General features: G+C 38.0%; 1 protein-coding gene across 1 annotated transcript; it reads left to right on the plus strand.

Moving 5' to 3' along the window:
• Positions 1 to 26,231, plus strand: fndc7a (fibronectin type III domain containing 7a). The gene is made up of 14 exons (XM_027143151.2): positions 1 to 130; positions 1,831 to 1,849; positions 1,971 to 2,228; positions 3,182 to 3,439; positions 5,210 to 5,467; positions 8,564 to 8,818; positions 9,109 to 9,363; positions 14,337 to 14,594; positions 17,905 to 18,159; positions 18,597 to 18,851; positions 21,893 to 22,153; positions 22,452 to 22,481; positions 22,660 to 22,727; positions 26,120 to 26,231. The coding sequence occupies exons 1-13, from the start codon at positions 77 to 79 to the stop codon at positions 22,689 to 22,691; spliced, it is 2,448 nt and encodes an 815-aa protein (XP_026998952.2). The 5' UTR covers positions 1 to 76; the 3' UTR covers positions 22,692 to 22,727; positions 26,120 to 26,231.
• The last annotated feature ends 62 nt before the right edge of the window (positions 26,232 to 26,293 follow it).

Genomic DNA, 26,293 nt, shown 5'->3' on the forward strand with positions numbered 1-26,293 from the left:
TGTCTACCTCACAACTAGAGGGACAAACACCATTAAGCATCAGCGTGCCTCAAGAAAGAGAGCGGCTTGGGTGAATATGGGATCCGAAGATTCGCTAAAAATAATCTTAATGATCATGTTCACATTAAAGGTAAGAGAGGACTTCATATTTTTGATCTGAAAATGTGCCGTTGGGTAGAAACGCGGAAATGTTAAAGGCGATGTTTCCTTTTTGAAGCAAGATCGAGCAAGATCGAGACCCAATTTAGCAGTGTGCTTCCAGCGTGCATCAAAACATTCCATTTTGAATTGGTTGAATAGATTCTGAGTTTTGATCAAATTTGCTTCTAGAGAAGTGCAGGAAATGTTGTCACATTTTTCACTGACAATAAAAGCTATTCAAAATGAAATAATAATAATAATAATAATAATAATAATAAAATCTCAGACACACACTATCTGGCCAAAAGTTTAAGGAAGGTCCACATATGGGTGTAATGATGAGGTGTCCAAAAACATTTTGCCATATAGTGTATTTTATAATGATATTATATTGTATTTTGGTGACCTCAAACAGAGAGCAATATTATTATAACATATGACATATTAAACAGAGTTAATACATATACAGAGTTAATACATATAACATATAACATATTATAAAGAGTTAATACATATATTATACAGACTTATAGGCAGTTAAATTGACGGTATACACTGTAAGTTGTCAAATGGTCAACACAAAATTTATTATACATAAATGATCAAATAACATGTGGGACCAGATCATAGGCCTCATTTATAAAAAAAATATTGCATGTATTCATTGTGATGGTGCACATGTACACATAAACCTGGAAATGGACTGTGCACAAAAATTTATAAAACCTGTCATAGCTGCATGCCATTTCATGCAAATCTTTATTTCTGTCAACTTAACTAATAGAAATAAACATATATGTCCAAAATACCAATGACATTATAATAGCTTGGAAACCCTGCCATACGGATGTTAACAAAAATCTTTCTTGTGAGATGTTGTCTGTGAGATATAAGTTTATAAGCCCACCTCCATTCACAATTTTCACAGAACACAAAAAACAAGATTTTAATGAAGAAGTTTATTACATAATGGACAAAATAAATGAAATAATTTGGGTTCATCCGAGTGAAAAAAAACAACACAATTCCTGGCCAAACACTACCTCTACTCCCTTTACACAGATTACACCTCCTGTCTTGGGCAGGTGCCCAGTGGTGGTGAAGCCCTAACTTAGATTTTTGCCTTTGGCCCTCTGAGAATTTTAGTTGTCATTGAGTCATCACCTCATCCATACCGATTATCCTTCCATCTTATTAGGAACTTAACTTATGTCAGGATTTCTCTTAAAATTTGCTTCTATGTAAAATATTTCCTGGCTTTGGAATAGATGCATTCATGAACCATATTCAGCCAACATGAATAACCTACAATAAACAAATAACATGTCTCAACAATTTGATGTTTCAACATTAAAAACATAGAATAGCATAATGCACTAACAATTCCGATTAGTAGTAAAACCGTAGTCCAAAAGTGTCAGTAATTCTTACACACTCAAAAAAATGAGAATGACATGAGTGAGTGCATCACTGTAATGGGTCAGTACAAATTAGGCTGTCTATGTGTAAATATAGTTACATACTAACAGTGTGTTCCATAAAGTTATTGAGCAAAGTCAATTTTGAGATACTGCAATTAGAGCCAAACAGTGTGACAATGTACCCCACTCTCCCCTCTTTTGTTTCTTTGTATTATTCACTTTGATTCAAAACAGATGGTTTACTCTTGTGACTTCCTGTACTTTTCAGATGTGTGCTGGGCAAAATGGTAAGTAAATGTTTTGTATGCAGCATTTTAAATTTGACGCACATTCTGCCCTCAATCTCTTATCAATATTTTACGACAGTTTATTTAACAGTAAAAAGCTTGACCTGTCTTTCTTTCTCAGACATTACCGCATCTGTTTTCACCGTCACTTCTAAAAGTATTACGGTTCAATGGAGCAGACTCTCTGGTGCAAACTCCTACAAACTGACCGCAACACCAAAAAAACCGAATGAACAGCCTGTGTTCGCGCAGTTCAGTGGTAGCACGGTAATGGGTTCCATCAACTCACTCTCCCCGAATACGGTGTACATGATGCGTGTGGAGGCTATGGATAGCTCCGTGAACGTACTCAGCAGGGCAGAGATAGAGGATACAACGGGTGACTTTTCAAATACACTCATAATTAAATAATAATCATTATACAGACAATAATTAAATATAATGTAGAGGAGAGCAGGGCACATCCTAACCTAACAGACTATTTTTTTTCACGTACACTAAACTTCCTGTCTTTACTGGTTGCTGTACTAAAACTGTGTGTAAAAACATTCAAATAACTTTGGACGGTATTAGGGAAGATTATTTTACCTTTGTATATGTAAGATGACACACAGACATTTGACATATGCTATAATCCTATGTTACAATTGTGCAGCAGTTAAATGTATGTTATGTAAATTCAGACAATTCACTTCTATGATTTTATTTACTGCAACATTTCTTATGTTGCAGTAAATAAAATCATAGAAGTGAATTGTGTGAATAATAAAAACAGACAGGGTGGTACCTGCTGTTGTTTGGTCAATGGCAGGACATAAAATAATGAAAGTCAGTACTAGGTGTGGCTAGGAGCTATTCATTGCTGTCATGTGACACTCCATAGATTTATCACACAGAAAAAATGAAGTGCCAGGAGTGATGGTAAGTAATAAAAAAGTAGGTTTTATTCATAAAATAAGCCCACATATTTATACCAGACATATGTAAAAAAAATAATGTGAAAGTGGAAAAATTGTTTGAACCCTAAGTACCTTTCCAAAAACTAGATTAAACCAAAAGTGTTAGCCTGTGCACCACTCTCCCCTACTATTCAGGTTCAAATGCCTGATTTAGATTTTTATTTTTTCTAATAAATAAATAAATAAAGTTTCATTTCAGTTTTCAAATACAGTTTTCATTTTCCAGGACATTTTTTGTTGCCACGTGTCTTCTTGGGGCTGTGTGTTGTAAGGCCAAGGTTGTTAATTCTAATCCTCATGGTAGCCCAAAGACGTCCATTACTAAATCTTACAGATCTGACAGATGTGTCTTTCTTTCTTTGAATTCTGTCAGCACCCGAGGTTCCGTCCATTGTGCAGACCTACTCCAACCACAGCTTCAGTATCACAGTGGAATTTGGTGAGGTGTCAGGTGCCACTGCATACATCCTGCGGGCGGAGAAAAGTGATGGGTTCTTTTCAGAGAGTGTGGTGTTTGGCTCGCCAGCTACCATATTCAACCTGAGTGCCTACACAGATTATACACTTAGTGTCATGTCAAGGAACAGTGGTGGCCATAGCCAGCCCTCATTCCCAGTCCAAGCCAGGACAGGTAAGCAATTAATGCATTCAGTTTCACTACCTTTGTTCCCTTTTCCTAAGGGGTCATTGAATGATATACTATATTTATGAGTTTTATACTTTTTCTGTACAGTTATTGGGGTATTCTTGTGTTTTGTGAGACTGAAAATTACTGTATAAGCATTTATTGTTTAATTATAGTGATATTAAATCAAAAATGAAAGCCAGTACAGTAGTGTTAGGGTGAGGACATGAAGAAAACTGAAAACTGATACTGCTTTTTTATAAACTGAAAGAGAACAAGACAATGATTGTTGAAACTAACACTCCCTACATGGCATCACACACACACACACACACACACACACACACACACACACACACACACACACACACACACACACACACACACACACACACACACACACACTGTAAAATTACCTCTACATAAAGGCCTTTGCCAAGATATCACTGATAAAACATTTTCCCATGTTCTATTGTACTAAATTGAAACATTCTCACACTTTTAGGATAGTCTGAATGTCAATGAAATGACATTTTATACTATAGAAATTAATCATTATAGTCTTGCTTTGTGACTTCATATGAATGGCAAAACACTGAGAACTAGGTTACCATCTTTCACAAACAATATGTCTAAGTAAGATGTGGAGAAGCAGTTTTTGTCAAGTACAAAAAAAACACAGTGTCCCTACATGTATAGGATATTGCTTGAACATTTTTAATCCAATGTGCAAGTATTAAGATTTTTTTTTACTATAAAATCTTAATGCTTGAACATTTTTAATCCAATGTGCAAGTATTAAGATTTTTTTTTACTATAAAATCTTAATTTCAAAGAACTGTTTTTGACAGAATAGTTTTGTATTCACCAAATCCATATGTTGGTGTAAAGGAAATCTACCATGTAATCAGCCATGTGTTAGAAAAACAAAACGTGAAAAAGGATTGAGTCCTGGTGAAAAAAATAAGCTACAGAAGTTACTTTTTTTAAATAGGGAAGACTTTGGGCAGGACTCCTAGGACAAAAAGAAATAAGAAACCAGTTCATGAAAGGACATACAGTACTGGTCATATAACTGGATATCAGAATGAGGGCAGTGAGTGCTCAAAGGTCTGAGCTCTGCCAGTCCAATCTGAGGCAAATAATTTACAAATCGAAAACATTTAACATGAAAAAACCCTGTTCTAGCTACTATACATGTAAAGCCAACCAAAGAATATATAGACAATTAGAGACCTTTCTTGCTGTATTTCATAGCTTCAACAAAAAGAACATTGAATGAAATTGCATTTATGGGAGATTTATTGCAAAATGGCTAAATTAATTTTGGCAGAGAACATCTAGACTAACATCAACATTTCTGGAAGATAAGTCCAAAGTGGTCAATTTGGGTATTAATTTAAAGCATTTTGGTCAGAGTCAAACATGGTGTTGGAAATGGCCCAAATTATTGAAGCTAAACTGCAAAAAAAATTGCTTAGAACAAAGAAGATTTTTATTGTTCGGAGTGGATTTTACAAGTTATTGTCTGAAGGCTCAGGGGTGTTATGCGCAGGTGATTGCTTTTGGTATATTGTGTAGTGTGAATATATTTATAAAAGAGAAAGATTAGCTGTAATGCAACTGTAGGTTTGAGCACTGAAAGCTTCTTTCTTTCTTTCTTTCTTTCTTTCTTTCTTTCTTTCTTTCTTTCTTTCTTTCTTTCTTTCTTTCTTTCTTTCTTTCTTTCTTTCTTTCTTTCTTTCTTTCTTTCTTTCTTTCTTTCTTTCTTTCTAGTGGTTGTAGCCCCAGCACTGCGCTCTGTCTCCCCCACTCAGGACAGTATTGTGTTGAGTTGGGATCCTGTGGAACATGCAGTTCAATACACACTATATATCAATGCTGAGAAATCAGACATCTGGCTCCAACTTAACACCTCCCAGACCAACATGACATTCAACAATCTAGATCCAGGGGTCACATACTGCATCAAGGCCACAGCCTGGGACCTGAATAGCGTACCTGGAGATGCCAACACCATCTGTCAGATCACCCGTAAGTACCTGGTACATAAGCACACATTCATATATATTATTCACTGTATTAATATTATTAATATTCATTGTCACCTGTTGGGTTTATGCTCTGCAATGAACTGGAACCCTGCCCAGGGTGTTTTTCCACTTCGTCCACAGTATTTCAAGTATTTCACACCCGCACAGGACCTGCTTAGCTATACATACTTTACATAAATATATTGACAATTTAAAAATGCCTACAATACATCTCTATATGTTAAATACAAAGAGATTGATATTTGGGTATACATTAACCATAGCCTCCCAGATTCACATATCTTAATATGTTTAACATGCATCTGCATAAACCTGTAGGGATAATTATCTCTGTCTTTTCTTTTAACCCTCCTGTTTTCCTTTCCAGCATTCCTATGCAAATTAGGAACGCCAAGTCAAGTTGACTTTAGCCCTTTTTTCCCAACTTTTTAGTCTAACTTGTTTCCAAAATATTAACATATATTTTGCAAAAAAATTTTTAATATTTGGTATAATATACATCATTAATATGCAAAAAATGCCTCATTTTCTAGTAAAAAAAAATAAAAACAGAAATTTAGAATTATTTTCACTATAGAGGCACAAAAGTTGATGCACCATTACAGGCTGGTATATTTCAAAGCCAGGAGATTGCTTTGAAACCATTTTGACCATTTTTAATGTCAGCAAATAATAAAACCTGTTTTTTCCAGGTAAAATTGTCTTGAATGCTTATAAATCAAAAAATTATACAATTATCCCATTCTGTGTGATCAGCCTTGTCATGAACGTGGGACAAACCAGACCCAAACGCAGGATGGCGAAACAAACAGGGTTTAATAACAAAAGAACACTAAACATGACACGGACTAAAGACAGGACAAGACGACAGAAGATTCCGCCGCACTAAGACCCAGCAGGATGGCTGTAGCTTGGACCGGCTTATCGTGGGAGCATTATATATATTTTTTCCCTCTTCCCCTGGACATCGTGGTTTGGTGACATCGGTCTGCATTTTTTCCGGTGAGGGACACCACTCCGCTTCCAGTTTCTCCGCGGGGGGCGCTGCCTCACTTCCTGGTTGTGGGCCATGTCACCAGCCCGAGTTTTGTTTTGTTTTTCTGGTGTCCTGTGACATCGCCCCGCACCTGTTCTGTGGGTGGCGTCGCTTCACATCCGGTTTCCATGTAGGACGCTGCCCAACGTCCTGTCCGTGGGGGGTATTGCAGGCCCGTATGTTTAGCCCTAGGGGGGTTTTGTTCATTTATTTATTTTGTTTGTCCCGTTGCGAAGGACTTTAACCGCCTTCCCCCCCTCCTGGTGTTCTGGACTCGTGCAGGGGTCACGCTCGTCCCTTCAGCTCGGCGGTGGACATTGCTCGGCCCTTCAGCTCGCGGTGGACGTTGCTCGGCCCTTCAGCTCGGCTGTGGATGTCGCTCAGCCCTTCAGCTCAGCTGTGGATGTCGCTTGGCCCTTCAGCTCGGCTGTGGACATTGCTCGGCCCTTCAGCTCGGCTGTGGACATTGCTCGGCCCTCTCTGGCTGCCTCGCCGTGTGCCTTGCTCCCCCCACCTGCCTCGCCGTGTGCCTTACTCCCCCCACCTGCCTCGCCGTGTGCCTTGCTCCCCCCACCTGCCTCGCCGTGGTCCTTGCTCCCCCCCACCTGCCTTCGCCGTAGTCCTTGCTCCCCCCACCTGCCTTTGCCGTGGTCCTTGCTCCCCCCATCTACCTTGCCATGTGCCTCGCCCCCCCTTCTGGACCTTGTCAGATTTCGGGGGGGGGGGTACTGTCAGGACTCAGCCCAGACTTTGGCCACATGCATGTGTTTACGTTCCTCGTCACGTGCCTTCCCTGCCTTTGTCTGCTCCTCCTTGTCTCCGCATCTGTTTCCTATTGCCGTTACTCTGTCTATTTAACTGTGCCACGTTGCCTTGTGCAGCACGGAATCTACTGTTGTCTTGTCCTGTCTTTAGTCCGTGTCATGTTTAGTGTTCCTTTGTTATTAAATCTTGTTTGTTTCATCATCCTGCGTTTGGGTCTGGTTTATCCTGCGATGGTGACAAGCCTTACATTTGTGAACATTTGTAATGTCTATTTTGTCTGTGTGTGTGTGTGTGTGTGTGTAAAGCTTGTTGGTAGAGAAGATATTGCTCCCAGCTGGACAAATGCATATAACAAGTGTGTAATATTTACAAATGGTTGTTGTTGTTTTTTTGGAGGCCCAATGAAATGAAATGCCCAATGCTTGTGTGTGTGTGTGTGTGTGTGTGTGTGTGTGTGTGTGTGTGTGTGTGTGTGTGTGTGTGTGTGTGTGTGTGTGTGCGTGTGTGTGAAGCTTGTTGGTAGAGAAGATATTGCCTCCAGCTGGACAAATGCATATAACAAGTGTGAAATATTTATAAATGAGTAGCTTTTGTTTTTTCAGGAGGCCTAATGAATTGCAATGCCCAATGCTTGTGTGTGTGCGTGTGTGTGTAGCATCATTTCAGTAGATCATATTTTGCCCTCTGCTAGGCAAAGGCATTTCAAAAGTGTGAAATATTTACAAATATTTCGTAAATTTACGAAACCGGAGTACCCCGAGGCACGGGGAGAACATGCAAACTCCGCACACACAAGGTGGAGGCAGGAAACGAACCCCAACCCTGGAGGTGTGAGGCGAACGTGCTAACCACTAAGCCACCGTGCCCCCCTAATACTGAAAGACATTTGACAAAATACAATATACAATAACTTTTTTTCAGATTTGTACTCAGATACAAAACACATGTACATGTTCAATGTAATATACAATTTCAAAAAATGCATTAATGAGCTTTTTTTCATCTTCTTTTTTTGTTTTCTTTTGTTATTTTTTTCTCATCATATATTTCATTCTGACACCCACACAAAAAACCCTGCTAATTCACAAGCTCTATATTAGATTGTAGTCACCTACTAATATACAGTAGAGCTTGTGAATTAGCAGGGTTTTTTTTTGTGTGTGTGTGTGTGTGTGTGTGTGTGTGTGTGTGTGTGTGTGTGTGTGTGTGTGTGTGTGTGTGTGTGTGAGAATGAACTATATGATGAGGTAACTGAATGCATGTCCATTTGTCCAGGTCCTCCTGTTCCTGCAGGTGTGCAGGTTTCTTTGACCATGGAGAGAATTATTGGACTAGCAGTATACTGGGAGGCTGTGCGTGGTGCAAGTGTCTACTTTGCCCTGAGCTCCTTAGGGCAAAACTGTACCTCAATGGGAGAGCCGTTCTGCATTATTAGCCCTATAGGATGTAGTGAGAACCACACACTCACTGTTATGGCTGAGAACCAAGCTGGCCCCAGCAGCCCATCCAAGCCACAGGACCTGCTAACCTGTATGCACTACATACTACATACTGTACATACACACAACATTCAAATCAGGGATATTCATGCTGTACATACTACTGCCACACCTCTCTCTCTCTCTCTCTCTCTCTCTCTCTCTCTCTCTCTCTCTCTCTCTCTCTCTCTCTCTCTCTCTCTCTACATATATATATAATGGTTAGCTGATTAAGCTGATATAGTGGTCAGCTAACTTTTCTGTTGTATATATTATAACACAGCACAAAAATAAATAACAAATCACAGAAAGACAGTAACTTCTCTCATGTGTTTTGTACAGTGCCCTGCCCTCCAGACTCAGTGAAAGTAGATGAATCCTCTGTAGGGAACTGCTCAGTAACATGGACCAGTGTGCCATGGATGGAGTACTACATGGTATATATAAACAGAGACGATGGTGCAGAGGAGCAGTGTAACACCACCAACAACCTCTGCTATTTCCAATGTGACTGTGGCTATACCTACATGACTACTGTATTTGTCTACAATGAGGCTGGTGCCAGCCCTCCAGGACCAATTCCCACCTACACCACTGGTGTGTTGATACACTGATACACTCACATGTTCAATTCAATTCAATTCAAGTTTATTTGTATAGCGCTTTTTACAATTGACATTGTCTCAAAGTAGCTTTACAGAACAAACATAGAACAGAAGGTTTGTAACGTGTTAGAAGACTAGTTAGATACATGGGAGCTAAACCATTAAGAGCCTTGTACGTAAGTAGCAGCAGTTTGTAATCAATTCTAAACTTAACAGGTAGTCAGTGTAGAGATGATAAAATTGGGGTTATATGGTCATACTTTCTTGTCCTAGTGAGAACTCTGGCAGCTGCATTTTGGACTAACTGTAACCTATTTATTAAAGATGCAGGACAACCACCTAGTAATGCATTACAATAGTCCAGTCTAGAGGTCATGAATGCATGAACTAGCTTCTCAGCATCAGAGGCAGACAGGATGTTTCTCAGCTTGGCAATATTTCTAAGGTGGAAGAAGGCTGTTTTGGTAGTATGGGCGATATGATTTTTAATAGACAAGTTGCTGTCTAATATAACATCGAGGTCTTTCACTGTCGAGCTACTAGTAACAGTACATCCCTCTAAATGGAAGTTAAGTTGTGAGAGTTTTTGTGCACTGATTTTTGGACCTATAAGTGGTATTTCTGTCTTATCGGAGTTTAACAACAGAAAATTGCAGTTCATCCAATCTTTTATCTCTCTAAGGCATTGAGTTAATTTGGACACTGTGGCTATTTCATCTGGTTTTGATGAGATATATAACTGTGTGTCATCAGCATAACAATGGAAACTAATCCCATGTCTTCTAATAATGTTCCCTAATGGAAGCATGTATATCGAGAAAAGCAGAGGTCCTAGAACTGATCCTTGAGGGGAGGGACCCCATAATTAACTGGTAATAAACCGGAGGATTCACCATTTAATTCTACAAAATGGTATCGGTCTGACAGGTAGGATCTAAACCAACTTAAAGCCTGTCCATGAATACCTGTGTAATTTTGTAAGCGATCTAGAGGAATGTTGTGGTCTATAGTGTCGAATGCAGCACTAGTGTTTTATCACTATTAGTGTTTTATCTCTAACCTTCTGTAATCTGACTGGGGCAACAGTGTCTAATGTGCTAGTGAATATAGCATCTATGCTGTTAGTGATTACATCTAGGTCGTTTGTGTTTAAGGGTACAGTAAGAAGTACAGACAGATCAGGCAGGTTATTTGTGAATCTGTCTTTAGTGGTCGGAATAATAGTTCTACTAAGTCGATAACGTGGGGAGACATAGTTAGTCTGTTCTACGGGTAGTGTGTACATTATGAGGTAATGGTCTGTGATGTCATCACTTTGGGGAATGACATCTATATCAGTGACATCTATTCTGTGTGATATTATTAAATCTAGTGTGTGATTACGTCGATGAGTTGCTCTAGTGATGTTTTGTTTAAGCCCAAGTGAGTTTAGTAAGTCCATAAATGTGAGTCCTAAAGCGTCGTTTGTGTCGTCAACATGAATGTTAAAATCTCCTACAATTAATGCTTTGTCAAAGTTAACCAATAGGTCTGAGAGAAAATTTATGAATTCTCTAAGAAAAACTGTGTAGGGCCCTGGGGGTCTGTACACGGTTGCTAGAGCAAGAGACATCAGGGATTTTTTCGAGTGCATGTGCGATAGTGTAACATTAAGGACAAGCACTTCAAAAGAACTAAATCTATACTGTGTTCTCTGGGTAACAGTAAGGAAATCACTAAAGATAGTGGCGACACCACCTCCATGACCAGTCAGACGAGGCTTGTGCTTATAGATATATCCTGATGGTGTAGACTCGTTAGACTGATGTATTCATTTGGTTTAGTCCAAGTTTCGGTAAGGCAGAGTGCAGTAAGGCTATTTTCTGAGATCATTTCATTTACAATAAGTGCTTTGGGTGCAAGAGATCTAATGTTCAGAAGCCCAAACCTTAAGAACTGTTTTTGTTTGTTTCTTTGGCATTTTTCTGGTCTAATTACAGTAAGATTATTTCGAGAACATGTATAATCATACTCAAAAGTGTGTTTTACAGCTGCACACAACTTCATATATTTCATGGTACCATACATTTCTTTTAGTAGGTTAATTAGGGTGTCTACTTTGTTCACATCATAGGTCATTTTAAAACCTTCAAAGAAAGACAGATTTAATCATTTAATATATCTAGACTGTAACTAGACATACTGTGGGGCACAAAAGCTTTGTTTGATTACATAAAAGATTACATAAGCTTTGTTTGGTGAGCCATTTAATTGTTTGAACTTGAGTCAAATGCTAAGATACAATACAAGTACAATTAATAGAATAAATAGAATAGAATAAGGTTATTAATCCCGTGATGGATGTAGCACTTTGGTGTATTTAAAATACAGTAGGGATACAAAAAACAAAACCAATAATGAGACAGGGCATGGAGTAACAAACAAAAAGTGCAGAGTGCAGTGTGAAATCTGTAAAATAGTAAAAAAATACTGAGGTAGCTATATGTGCAAGAATAGACAGATATGCTAGTTGGTCTGATAGACATTGTGCAAAATAGACAAATGTGCAAGAAATATGGTTATAATTATTAATAAAATATGTAATAAACTACTGAAATAATAAATATAACAGGAAGAACAGACAAGGACAAGAAAGTTCTTAGTGTGTGTCCAATTAAGCTCAGGCTAGATGAGTTATAAATTCTTATCGAACTAAACAGGAATGATTTCATATATTGTTTCTTCATGCTGGAGGGGTTGAATGAGTCTGTTGCCAAAGCTGCTCTTAAGATTGTTCAGTATTTTATGGAGGGAGTGAGAATCATTTTCCATTTTCCAGCATTTTGCCAGCATTCTATCCCTGACTACCTTCTACAGGGTGATGAGCTCAGAGCCAACAACAGACTCAGATGAACTCAGAGCCAACAACAGACCCAGGAGTTTTGATGCATTTGTTGGCATCCTTTGCTTTGATGCCTGCACCCCAACAAACCACAGAGAAGGAGATTTTCAATAACAAACTGAGAGAACATCTGAATCATCCTGTTGCACACATTAAAAGACCTGAGCCTCCTCAAGAAATAGAGCCAGCTCAGGCCCTTCTTGTAGATGGCCTCCATGTTTGTGGACCACACCAGCTTATTGTCCAGTTGTATCCATGTGAGTAGGGAGCATCCACCTGCATGTTTTCCAGTTTTGCCCTAAATCTGGGCTGGATGGTATTGAACACTGGGGAAGTCAAATAACATGACATGAATGGTGGTGTTGTGTCTGTCCGGAAAGGAGTATGCCTTTATTATGCTGGAGGTTAGTGCTATGGGTCTTCAGTCATTTAGTGCCATGGGTTGTCCCTTCTAAGGTACTGGAACCAGGCAGTGTGTTTTCCATAAATCTGGGACTCTCTGAACATGCACGTTCAGGCTGAAGATGTGCTGAAGTACTCCACACATCTGGTTGGCCCAAGCCTTCAGCACACTGGAGTCTTCCTCTGGATGAGAATCTCTTCTCACCTGATTAGCTGTGATGTGTAGTCTCGTCTGGCATGGGTGGGGCAAAGTGGTCACAGGGGCTGATGAGGGTCTATGGGGGAAATGATTGGAGTGGATAAGTGGAGCAGTTGTTACTGGTGGTGGAGGAGTCGGGGTTAAGCCTGATCACATTGTCCTTTACATTGTCCACATCATATGGTTCATAGAGGGACTAAATGTCCTCATGACACCATTTCCTCACAGTTCTCACTGTAGCTGGTTGTTTGCTCGACACCAGGCTTAAATGACGATGTGAGCAGGACAAAGTCATGATCCAACCTGCCTAGTTTTGTTGCAAACAACAAAAAGTATTATTTCCTCTTGTTTTACAGTTTACAAATTGGTAGAAGGTGGGAAGTGTATAGGATAGAGAGACATGACTGAAATCACCTGTAATAAAGATGAAGGCACCAGCGGGTTTTCTTTGTCACTGTTACAGAATGATGTCACACACTACTTCGACCTTCCAGGATGGAGTAATGTAAGCAGTAATGGCGACCACCCTTGTAAATTTCCTTGGCAGATAAAATGGGCACAGTTTGATAGCAGTAAGCTCAATATTTGGGTTGCAGATGCACTCTTAGTTGGAATATGGCCAGGTTTACACCATCTTTCACAATTCACAAACACACTGTGCCCCATCCTATCTTCATGCCACTCGCAGTCTGTACACTTGAACCATGTGGGAGCCTGGCATAGTCATATTAGAGTCACATTAGTAGCCCTCTTTTTTATGAATCATATGATACTGGACCCTCTGTACTCTGTCTGGGTCTTGACAAGCACATCTAGTTTTTTCATCCTGTGTTTAATACCCACTTTGCAGCCTTGTCATCTTCTCCTTATCTCCTTCAGTATGTTGGGCTTAATCAGCTGGTTGCATGTGTAGACCTGAATACAATATAGCACAGCAAAGTATCCAGACCACTGAAGAAGCATCTTGTATAAGTGTAATAATCACTGCAAACTCCAAGAAATAATGCCTCTTTCCGGGCAAAAATCCATTCAAGTGTGCTGTTTGTTTTTTGGCAAACATGGCACTGTGCATTAAGGTCAAACATCTCCACTTTGGTCTTTTATGTCTGTATGTACTGTTGTTTGTTCAGATGCAACTTTGCAAACCTAACTCATGCTGGCAACTTGCTACTTACCCTCTTATAATTGCTATGCCGGCAGTAAGGGTATACTTAGTTTTTACACATATGTACTCTTCATATTGGCTTCATTTTTACTAAATAAATAATGGCAGTGTAACCTGTCTAATTTCAGTATCACAAATTCAGTATCTGATCAGACAGAACTGTTTGTATGACCTCTGTTTTGTTTCCTTTTACCATACAAGTATACATTGCTTAATTTTAGGTGTTTTGTTTTTACTTTGATAAAAAACAAAACAAAAACCCCTAAATACTACATTTTTTACAAAGATAAAATCCATGCTTTTTTCTGTCTCCTCTAGTCCCCTGCTGTCCACAGATTGTTTATGTCTCTCTTGTTTCAACTGAGACACTGGAGGTCACATGGTCATCAGTACGTGGAGCAGATATGTATGAGACAGTGGCAGCAGATGAATCAGGAATACTGCACTGCAGTGACACAGTGCCCATATGCGTTCTGTCTGACCTTGCCTGCAACAGCCTGTACAGTGTTGTAATCAGACCCTGCAGTGAGATACGTGGCTGCAATGACACCTGCACACCAAATACACAGGAAACAGGTAGTCTGTACAGTCTTTAATTTATATTATATTACAAGCAGCCTTCACAAGTTTCAGTTTGTGTTTTTTCCCCTGAAAAATTCAAGTGAACATATAATAGAAATGCATGTATTCAAAGGTTATTCAACCCGAATCCTGGAAAGTTGGGACGTTTTTTAAATAAAAAGAAAATAAAAAAATACAAGAATTCAAATCACAATATTTTATTCACAATAAAGCATAGATAACATCATAAATGTTTAAACTGTGAAAATTTACACTTTTATCCATAAATTAATTTATTTCAAATTTGGTCTTAAAAAAGTTGGCAGGGGGGGCAATAAATGGCTGAAAAAGCAAGAAAATTTGAAAAGATTCAACTTGGGAGAACATCTAGCAACTAATTAAGTTCACTGATATCAGGTCTGTAACATGATAAAAATAAAAGATATGATAGCTATTGTAGAGATTTTGGCTCGCGAGGCAAGGTAAATATTTATAAGTAATTATAACGTGTTATAGTGACTCCTAAATATTTTAACCTAAGTTGAAATTAACGGTAATGGAATTAACGTTACACTTATTTGGTCTGTTTGTCCAGCGAACAGGCCGTGTAACCTCTATTAATTCTATGAAGGCGGTATCTTCCCGGCCAAGAATGACGCACTTCCGTTTTACTTTATACCCTAATATAAATTAAATTAACTTAATAGAGCATGTAGTTCAGACCGGATGTTGCAGGTACCTTACATTTGTGAGCGATACTAAGAGACAATCACTTGTGGAACGAAAATATGGCATTTAATGAATGAGACAAACACAACATAAAGCTAACTACACAAACAAACAAAAGAAGTAGAGAAAACAAAGATGAAAATAAAAATAAACAAAAGAAATTAAAATTGGGGAAAGGGAGGAAGAGACTGAAAAGAAGAAATTAGAGAAAGGAAAGAAAGGACTGGCAAGCTTAAACTTCAAAATTAATCACACCCTAACTGGGAAATCGTCACCAGAAACTTAAATTCACCTTAAGACTCAATACAAGGTTCATACTTAAAATACGCATCTAAATTGGTTGGTAAAGGAAACGGTTACTTGCACTGGCTTGCTGCACAAGAGTCCGGATGCAACAGAGAAATATCTGAAGAGTCAGTTAGGGTGGGATCAGACGTTCTTCCAAGTTCTCCTGAAAATCAGAGCATTTGTCATTCTTGGAAGTGAAGCTTGCTGGAAGTTCTTTGAAGGAAGATGGAGTCGTCTCCAAGCTGTTCCGAAAGTCTGACCACAGATTGGTGGTGTTTGTGACATTTTAATGGTCCCGAACTCCACCCATCTTTGGGGAGATGGCCAATATTAAATTTTGGAGGGAAAAACTCCCTTTGTTTCAGGTGTCTGTGGGCGTGGTTTAGCTATAAAACTTTTAGATGACTTTAAAGTTTTATCCAAGGTGTATTAAGACAGTATGGCACCTTTTGTGCTCAAATAAAATACACCATTGTTTGAAAAATGAGTAACCGATAATTTTGTGGTCATTTGGATACTAAACATGAAAGAGAATGACGGTATAAAGGCAGCAGTACATTACATACACAGATCAGTAATCAAAGTGTAACTGATACAGTGTTGTGTTCTGACACATGAATAAAATACACCCTTGTCAGGAAAGTAAGGAGCAAATAATTTTAAGTAACTGGGGAGGAGATACATACGAGTATGGCTCAATGCCGTGGGATGTTGGGCGTCTTATTCACTCGTTTTATTAGTAAAAGGAATGACCCATTGTGTTGTGTGTGTGTTCTGGTTGAGGGCCCCTATGAGTTTAATCAGAGAAGCGGCATGGGGTTATCTGGTCCTTGTGTAGGCTCCAGACATTCTGTAGCCAGTTGTGTGTGTGTGACACTGTGGAATGTAGCCCTCGATAAAATCGTAAAACTGGGTTGCTCATCGGTTGATTGAAGAGTAGATGCCGAAGTTTAGGGTGCCTGAGACATGAAATCTAAATGACCTGTACCAGACGGTCCACTATAAAAGGGATGTCTTAGAGCTGCAGATTCTCTCAGAAGTAAGGATAGGCAGAGGCTCACCAATCTGTAAAAGAGTGTGTAAATAGATTGTGGAATACTTTAAACCAATGTTCCTTAACATCACATTGCAAAGGCTTGGCAAATCTCATCATCTACAGTGTATAACATCATCAAAATTCAGAGAGAAATCTCAGGGGACAAGGATGAAGACCTTTATTGCATCACTCATCTGCATTATTGTGTCAATAACATTACTATGTGCACCCAGGACCACTTCCAGAAGCCACTGTTGGCAAAGACAATCAGCTGTGCCATCTGCAGTGTTCCAATTAAAGCTCTATCATGCAAAAACAAAGCCATATGTGAACATGGTCCAGAAGGGCCATCCTGTCCTGTTGGCCAAGGCTCATTTAAAATTGACTGTTTCAAAGTGGAAAAGTGTTCTATGGTTAGGCAAGTCCAAATTTAACATTCTTGTTGGAAATCACGGATGACGTGTCCTCAGGGCTAAAGAGGAGGGAGACCATTCAATGTATTATCATGATATGCTCCCTTCCAGCTGACGTCTATTTCAGGGAAGGCCTATTTCAGCAGGACAATGAAAAACCATATACTGCAGCTATTACAACAGCATAGCTTCTTCATAGAAGAGTCCGAGTGCTGAACCGGCTGCCTGCAGTTCAAATCTTTCACCTATAAAGTACATTTGGTGCATCATTTAACAAAAATATGTCAAAGACGACCACAACAGCAGTTGGAAACCTATATCAACAAGAATGGGGCCAAATTCCAACACTAAATTTCCAGATACTCATAACTTTGATGCCCAGATGTCTTCAAACTGTTTTGAAAAGATGAGTTGATGCTACACCATTTTACACGTCCTGGTACCAACTATTTTGAGACCTGTAGCAGGCATCAAATTTGAAATGAGCTCATTTAGTGGATAAAAGTGTACAATTTCTCTGTTTAACATATGCTCTGTTATCTATGTTTTATTGTAGATAAAATATTGGCTCATGTCTTTTAGTTCTCATTTTATTAAAATTTAAATAATGTACCAGCTTTTTCAAAATTCGGGTTTAAGGATTTTGTTCAGAGGAAAGAATAGTATTTATGTGAATCACTGATTTCAGGAGGTAAATGCTATACTTTTTATATTAAATTTTTACATTGTATTATTGTATACCATCATTATATTCTAGAATCACTGCTCCCTTTTACATTAACTGGTACACAATTTAATAATGGCTTTCTATATATGTGAATAAAAGATTCATACTCCTAATGCTGTGTGTGCCTCTCAGCTCCATGTGCTCCTGAGATCCTGAACATCACCCAAGTGAACAGTTCTGATGTGCAGGTTTCATGGAGGGCTCCCAACAAACAAGCCAACTACACAGTAAATGCTTTCGGCATTGTCAGTAACCTTACTTGCTCATCCACCAGTACTTCTTGTAGCATCACCAACCTACCTTGTGGATCCACTTATGAGATCAGCATATATGCTACCACCACTGTGGGGAGTAGTTTGCCCAGCTATAGCATCCCCATGGAAACAGGTAGAGTACTGAATAAGGGTTCAAGAAAGAAAAAGATTAGAAGAGATGCAAAAATAAACTGGTGAATTAATGTGATAGTGTACCTGAAAGTTGATTAGATTGAAGATTTATTAATTTACTGGTAGATTACTGTTAAACAAATGGCAGGTAAAACTACAACAGTAGACATCAGGGAGATTGCAGTATTAATAGCAGATTTCATCTTTATTATTGGTAAAGGTATATTACATTTATATATTATTTTGTATAATACCATTGACTAAAATCATAGCAATCTACTTTTCTGTTTATATTTTGTAGCTACTAAAAATACTTTTAATCACTTAAGCAGACTTTTTAATCACCTTACCAACACTACTGTTGGTAATATATATTTGTGTGTTATACATTCAAGTAAACTGTATGTTGTAATATTGCAATTCACCTATACCCTTTAGGACCCTGCTGTCCTAAGACTCTCAGTGCAGAACAGGTGACACAGTCCATGACCAGTGTGAAGTGGTCTTCATCCAAAGGAGGCTGGTCTTATATAATCTCACTGTCATCACCACGAGGTCATGCCAAGTGCCATACCATGGACACACACTGCTTAATGGGTTGCATCACATGTGGCACCAATTACAGTGTCTCAGTGGAGGCCATTAGCATAACAGGGCACAAGTCCTTATGTAGCTATCATGGATTTTCTTCCAGTAAGTTACATGCCATGCATCCTGCTTGGTTTAATACTCTAACAAGCTTGATCCAACATAGGTTGCAGACCATGTAGAAATACGAGTAAGAATAGATTACGGTAACTAGAATAGTTACTGAAAAACAGAAGAAACTGGGCATAGTATTACTGAAATCATGGTTTAGAAATGAGTTTGAAAAAGATTTGTCTTTAAAAAGTGTTTGTGTACAAACCCATCAAGGTCTTGAATGCCAGGTGTCCACAAATATCCTTGGCCATATTCAGTGTCAGGTAACATCCTGGCAATTAACCATCCTGCTTCAAAGAGCATTAAGTTTCAACCTAATGTGCTGTATGTTGTAATTTCTAAATCCCAAGCTCCGAAAAAGCTTTAAAAAAACCTTGGAATTCCTACTTCAGAACTTGTGATGGTTACAGTGACTAATCAAGTCAAAGCATATAGTCATAAAGTCATGAGCAGTAAAAAAAATTGCACTTCTAGATTATTCTGTACACTCATTATCCACTTAAATAGGAATACCTCATTTATGAAGGAATAGCTCATTTATGCAGTTCATGGAATCAGACAACAGTGTTGAAGCAGCATAGTGCAGATGCAGGTCAACAGCTTCAGTTAATGAGTTAATGTTCTCCTTGTTTATTCATTCACAACCTTTAAGAGTTTACAGAAAATGGTAAAAAAATATTTTAAAAAATCCTATCTATGGAGGATTTGCCGGATGAAACACTTTTTTGATAAGATTTTGGCTCACAGAATTTCCAATGTGAAAAACCAATGAGATCAGCAGTTTCTGAAATACTCAAACTATCTTAACTAGAACCAAAAACAGAAGCCACAGTTAAAGTATTTTAGGCTCTATAGGATGTGCTTGATCCTTGTAGGAGTCCTTGTAGAATGCCCCAAGTCCCACAACATCATCTCTTCACTGCTAAATCCCTGGCTTCATCTGTTTTGTCCTCTCTGACTGCTGAAAACTTTGCCTCCTTTTATAATGAGAAGATTGAGAAAATCTGCCAGACCTCCTCTCATTAGGATTCCCTTATTCCTTCTCTGTCACATTTCTCATAGAACAACCCCCAAATCCTAACCTGTCTGACTGCCCTTGTCGCTGTAACTAAGAAACTGCCTGCTGTTAGATCAGCCAAGCTGTCTTCAATCCTCATCCTCCTGGAAGGATGCCAGATGTCAGATAATATGGAGAGGATTGACATCTGTTCAATAAAGGCTCTCCACAGGTGTCCCACTAGGCTCAAATCATGGCTCTCTTCTTTCTCTCTCAATACCCAGTCTCTTGGTGATGTTATATACATGGGTTCTCTGAACATTGCTATGCTGATGACACCCAAACCATCTTCTCCTTGCCTTCTTCAGACACCACAGATTTCGCTCGAATCTCAGCATGTTTGGCAGATATATAATCAAGGATTACAGCTTCTTAGTCCAAACAGAATTCCAACAAAACCAAAATGCTGTTCATCACAGGTGATTCATCTCCAGGTCAAGATCTCCCTGGACTATTCGCTGTTTGCTCTTTTGGGCAGTGCTTGCAACCCTGGGGTAACCATGGATAATCAGGTGTACTTTTACTCACACGTTGCTAATTTTACATGTTCATGGCAGTTTCTTCTTTAAGACATCAAAGATATTTTTATGCACACAGGCCACTCTGGTGATTGTTTAGTCTCTTTGTCAGGATCACACCCAGACCTTTTCTGTTGGAACATTAGCGGCATTCCGGCAGTTTTCTCTTGTGACGTGTTTTTGTTTACGTTTTGTGTTCACCTGTCTACACTGCCCTAGTCTTAATTCCTTCCCGCCTAGGCACACCAGTTCGTCATGCATCTAATTGTCTCCCTATTTAGCCCTTCATCCTCTTTATTGTATTGTCTGTTTTCTCGGTCTTGTTTTGTTGAATGACGGTTTCTTTTTTCCCTCAGTGCTTTCCAGTCATTTTTTGTGTTATGTTTATTTAATAAATCATGTTTTTAGCTATCCCTGTGTTCGGGTCTGGATTTTTATCCATTAAGCCACCTCTGTTTTCTGACACTTTTGTTATTTTGAGACTGGACTACTGCAAACCTCCTTCAACCTTTCTAAATTTTTCACACCACACCACTGCTGTGCTCCCACCACTGACTTCTGGTAGCTGTATGCATCAGATTCACAACATTAATGCTCGCCTGCAAAGTCAAAAATGGACCAGCACCTTCTTACCTCAAAGTTCTTATCATTCCTTGTACTGCACCATGCTCAGATTTTCTAGCACTGCTGGACTGGTCCCACCACCTACCAGGGTACAAGGTAGATATACATCAAGACACTACTCTGGTCTGGCACCTAGGTGTTGTACTAAACTTCCCCTAGATGTCCAAACAGTTGAGTCACTGACTATCACCAAACAATGTATGAAGACCTACCTTCCTGAAATACTTAAACCAGCACCTAATCTGTTTAGTTTAAAAAAAAATACAACAAAAATATTGTGTGCTATATTTCCACCCAATAGAGTCTGTGAGCTAGTAAACCAGCATTGATAGAGACTTCAAAGCACTTTTGTACATTGCTCTGAATAAGGACATCTCCCAATGCCAGACAATCAAGTCCTAATATTAGGGGACCTACACAATATTAGGCAGGTTGTTTTTGCCAGATATCAGTGTCAAACCTCTTGTGTGCTACTGGCTGAATGAGCACAAATTCTCACAGACCTAATACTAGTGAAACACCATCTCAGAAGTATGGAGCCTGTTATAATGGCAAGGGACTGTTGTTACTCAATTTTAATGCCTGTGGTTTCCAATGGAATGTTTAGTTCTCCTATGTCAATATACATTGGGTCATATAGTATAGATCTTTTGAATGGTGAAACATAGCTACATTTTATTCTGACTCTTTGAAATTTCATCCTTATTCTGTTAAGCATCTTATGTTGGAAAGTCTAGTACAAGAAATAATAGCTGTTTACTATTACTAATACTGTGTCTCATGTTATTGAAATTTATCTGCCGATTATTTAGATTTCTGTCTTTTATTTTAAGGTACTTGTTGTCCTTCTGGTATCAGGCTCTACCGGATGGACAATAGCACACTTCGTGTGTCCTGGAGAGGTTCAGATATTGTCAATGGGTACTCAGCTGAACTCTACAGCAACAGTGCCAACTACACATGCAGATCAGTGCTGGGTGTCAGCTCATGTTACGTGGACCATGTACTGTGTGGTGACACCTACAGTGTTGTTGTTGCACCGCTCACACTTCAAGGTTCCAAAGTCTTATTCTGCCCGAGGAGGATATACTCTGGTGAGATTGTCTGATGATTCTTTGATGGTGAAGTAACAGAAACAGAACGTTGCTGTCATTTTATATAGGTACAATATTATTGGAATTATTTGTTGTTCAAAGGCCGACAATTATACAGGGACAACAGGTTCAGTAAAAAGATAATGATTTAAATGACTACATAAAAGGAATTATCAAAATATTATAGGTCATGAGATGCCATATACATTTCAGGTTGGTATAAATGTTTGATGATGATTAACATTAATGTATATTCTGAGAATTTATGTTTTTTTTGTTTATTTTTTACCTTTAACAGTTTCCTGTGTTGGCAACAGTGTTGGAATGGGTATGTAACCCTCGTGTTTTAGAACAATTTAAAACAATTAATGTAAATTGAGACACAGTTGAGAAAAAAAATAGTGATTGCAGAAGAAATTAGAAATGTCCAGAAAATAACTATTAATTGGATGCTCTGGTAATTTTCTAACATTTGTTAAACATATTTGCATTACATTTTCCTTTAGTTACTTATCGTGGAAAAAGAAGTGTGGATTAGCAGTTGAAATATAAAGGGTCTCTCTATGAATTGAAGGTGAGTATACTCTGAAAAATATCAATGAAAAATGTGTCCTCATGTTTTTTATGTATTTGACTAATGTACTGTCACTATTTTTATTTGCCTAATCATTAAGACCTTAGAGATGTATTTAAATGTATACTTTCTGTATGCTGTGAATTTAAAACAATATGTTATTTTACAATCTGTAATGGCATAGCACAAAATATACCATTATTCTAACAGCTGATACCAGGTGGTACCTTGCTAACTATGCTTATGTGCAAGTTGTAACAAAAATGTTTGAACACAAAATGCAACCTGGAACTATTTCTTTGTTAATCGTCATAACATAGCAGACTACAATCTGAGCTCTGTAAATCTATCAAGAGGAGGAAAAACAGCATCTTTCAGCAATAGAGGTAACCATCTGGGTGCCAAATAGTGTTGCTGACTTACCATTCTAGGGTCCTGACAAGTTAAACTTACAGTATGTTTCTTTCTGTGTGTAGTTTCTGTGTGTTTCCTTCACTCTGTGTGCCATATTAGATGCAATAGTCACCCCAGTTATTTCTTTTCAAATCTAAATATATTAGAATGGATTTTTGTGCATTTTGAATTGTCTATCTACAGAACTAAAAAGTGTATAATTGATAAGTTCTTACCCACCAACCTTGGCATATCATGTCTTTATGGACCTTGTATTGTTGAGATGAGGAATATCATCAGCTATTCACAGATCTGCCCCTTAGAAAATCTGATACCTTTTGGAATAAAGATATTGTTGGTCTAATAAGACTATAGTACAGCCATTTAGTCTAAAGCCAATGCCTAATAACCTTACAATCCAACTCTCATGTAAGACCATTTCTGTGATCACGTATTTTCGAGGTAGCATTATGCTATACTGTTGCTTTTCAACAGGAACTATGGATGGGGCAAATTATAAGCACATGGTTAGGAAAACATTTTCCAGTCATTCAGACATCTGCCAATAATAATACAGTGCTGGCTAAAGTTCTGAGACCACGTGAAAATGTTCCTGTTTGGCATTCTTTTTCAATTTTAACAGTTTTCAGTAGAAATTGTTATCAGCAACAATTTTAGTGAAAAGTGGAATCTTAAAAATATTTACACGAATTTCCTAGTATTTGATCTGTACCCCTTTTGCATTAATGACAGCGTGCACTTGTGTTGACAGACACAGACTACACAAGTTTATGTAAAACCGGATAATCTATGTTAACTCATCAGCCTGTCATCTGAACATGAATATATGCATGAATCTGAATATGAATCTGAATATGATCAGTATCACAAAATTTCCTTAAATTAATTAATAATCTGAATTTCCAGTGTGCATTTAGACTTTTGGACCACATTGTATTTTCCATGTAGACAATAAGCCAAAGTACAGAGCCAGAACTTCAAGGAATGGTTTTGAAAAGAGAATGTTTGGAGTGGCTGATTCAGATACTAGACTCAAATCCATTTGATTTAAACATGAAAGAACGTTTCTTGAACTTTGGGCACAAAATTAAAATTGTGCAGTTGTCTGAATTTACCCATCACTAGGGTTAAGGTGCCTAGCCCAATCTCTGAAAACAGCCCCAGATCCAGCTCAATAATCCCTCCTTTAAATCTTACTGTTATGTACAGTATTAAATCACTCCAGAGAATACATTTCCAGTGCTACAGATTTCAGTGGTGGTGTGCTTTACAACATTTCAGCTGAAGCTTGGCATTGCACATATTGAACTTTGTGAAGCTGCTCGGTTATGGAAACCCATTTAATGAATATTAGCACTTAAATTCATTAACTAACATGGTAAAGGCCATCTTCTAAGAGAGTGCCATTTCATAGTCAAAAATGACAACAGAGTGTTGCCAAAACAAATGAAAATCCAAGTGTTTGCTTTTTCTCCTGCCAGTACCTTAGTACCTGCAGAAGGGGTCTGTCCAAAATTGATATCAGTACTCGTACTTTAATCTCCCTGAAAATTTTTTTATGCATTCCTAATATTATCCTATATATATATATATATATATATATATATATATATATATATATATATATATATATATATATATATAAATATATATATATATATATATATATATATATATATATATATATATATATATATATATATATATATATATATAACGATAATATGAATTGATACATAGTACAATAGAAAGTTCTACATTATAGCTGTCCACCCACAAGATTTCATCTACCATTTTATTAAAACTGTACACTGGAATATTACTGGTCATGCTGATGTGCCAGTAACATTGTAAATCCTGACTAACAGTATATTGTATATAATAAACAGTACTTTTCTATAATAATATGTGATGTCACCGACTACAATCTATTCCGCTTTCCTAAATTAAAAGCCCATATGGCAAGATGCCAATATGTGATTTCTGAATTGACATTTGTAACTTGGTTACCCAGCGCAGGGCACAGCAGAACAAACACAGGTAGAAAGAGAATCCCAGTATGTCTTTTTCTTTGGTAAAGACTACCTGTTTAATCATGAAACTTTTTCATTGTGATGCTGTACATGACACAAACAGAGAGTCTTAATACTTTACAGCTGGTTACTATTGGGAATAATCCTGACCATCTGTCCCCTGTTCAATATGAACAGAGCCACCTGTACCATAACAAAGGCCTGCTGGGTCTGATCAGAACATGAGAACAGATAAGAATGCTCACAGTTCACTTGCCATCTTCCTTATAAAGAAAGCATTTCACCTGCCATCTACATTATCAGGAACATGTGTACACTGCTTATTCATGCATTTACCCACTATGCCAATCCAGAGGCAATGTGCAATGCATAAATTCATGTTGATACTGGTAAAGAGCTTTAGTTAATGTTCACATCGAATGGATAATGGAAACTCTGTAAGTTGGTGTGAGCTGACAGAAAGGCTTTAATAACTGAAATACTCTTCTCAACTGTGGTCAGCAGAAAAACATCCTAGAACACACAATACAGGTAGTTGGGAGGCACATTGGCTACAACAGTGGAATACTTTATTAGGTTACACTTTTGTCAACCAAGAATAGAAATATGAGGCTACAGATTAAGCTGGATAATTTATTGAGGAAAATGATCATCATACTCATGTTCCTATTAACACAATTATTATTTGATGCTGTACAGTTATAGAGGATATTTATAATAACACTATCCACTATCACCCAGAATAAGTGCATTCTATTTTGAGTCAGTCACCACCACCTTTGGCTTGCACATTAGGGATACATCTAAGATCTTTTTCTATCTTTTTCATTTTATACATTATATATGCCAAATTGAGGACACATTTTAAAGTAATATAAGACTATACATTTATCTGTGCATCATGTTATGGTACATATCTGTTCTTTGTGATTTTGTGTTTTTCAGGGCCATTGCCACAGGAAAGGAGAAACAATTCTTAAGAGTAGGGATATTTTCTTATATATATAGTTTTGTGATTGAAATTTTGATTATGTACGAGTTTATATATGTTGATGTCTTACTGGCTACAATATATACAATTAAATAAAGCTGATTTTGCATCATAATACAGAAGGATGG

Source organism: Tachysurus fulvidraco, chromosome 22 (assembly GCF_022655615.1).
Source record: "Tachysurus fulvidraco isolate hzauxx_2018 chromosome 22, HZAU_PFXX_2.0, whole genome shotgun sequence".
NCBI classification, from domain to species: Eukaryota; Metazoa; Chordata; class Actinopteri; order Siluriformes; family Bagridae; genus Tachysurus; species Tachysurus fulvidraco.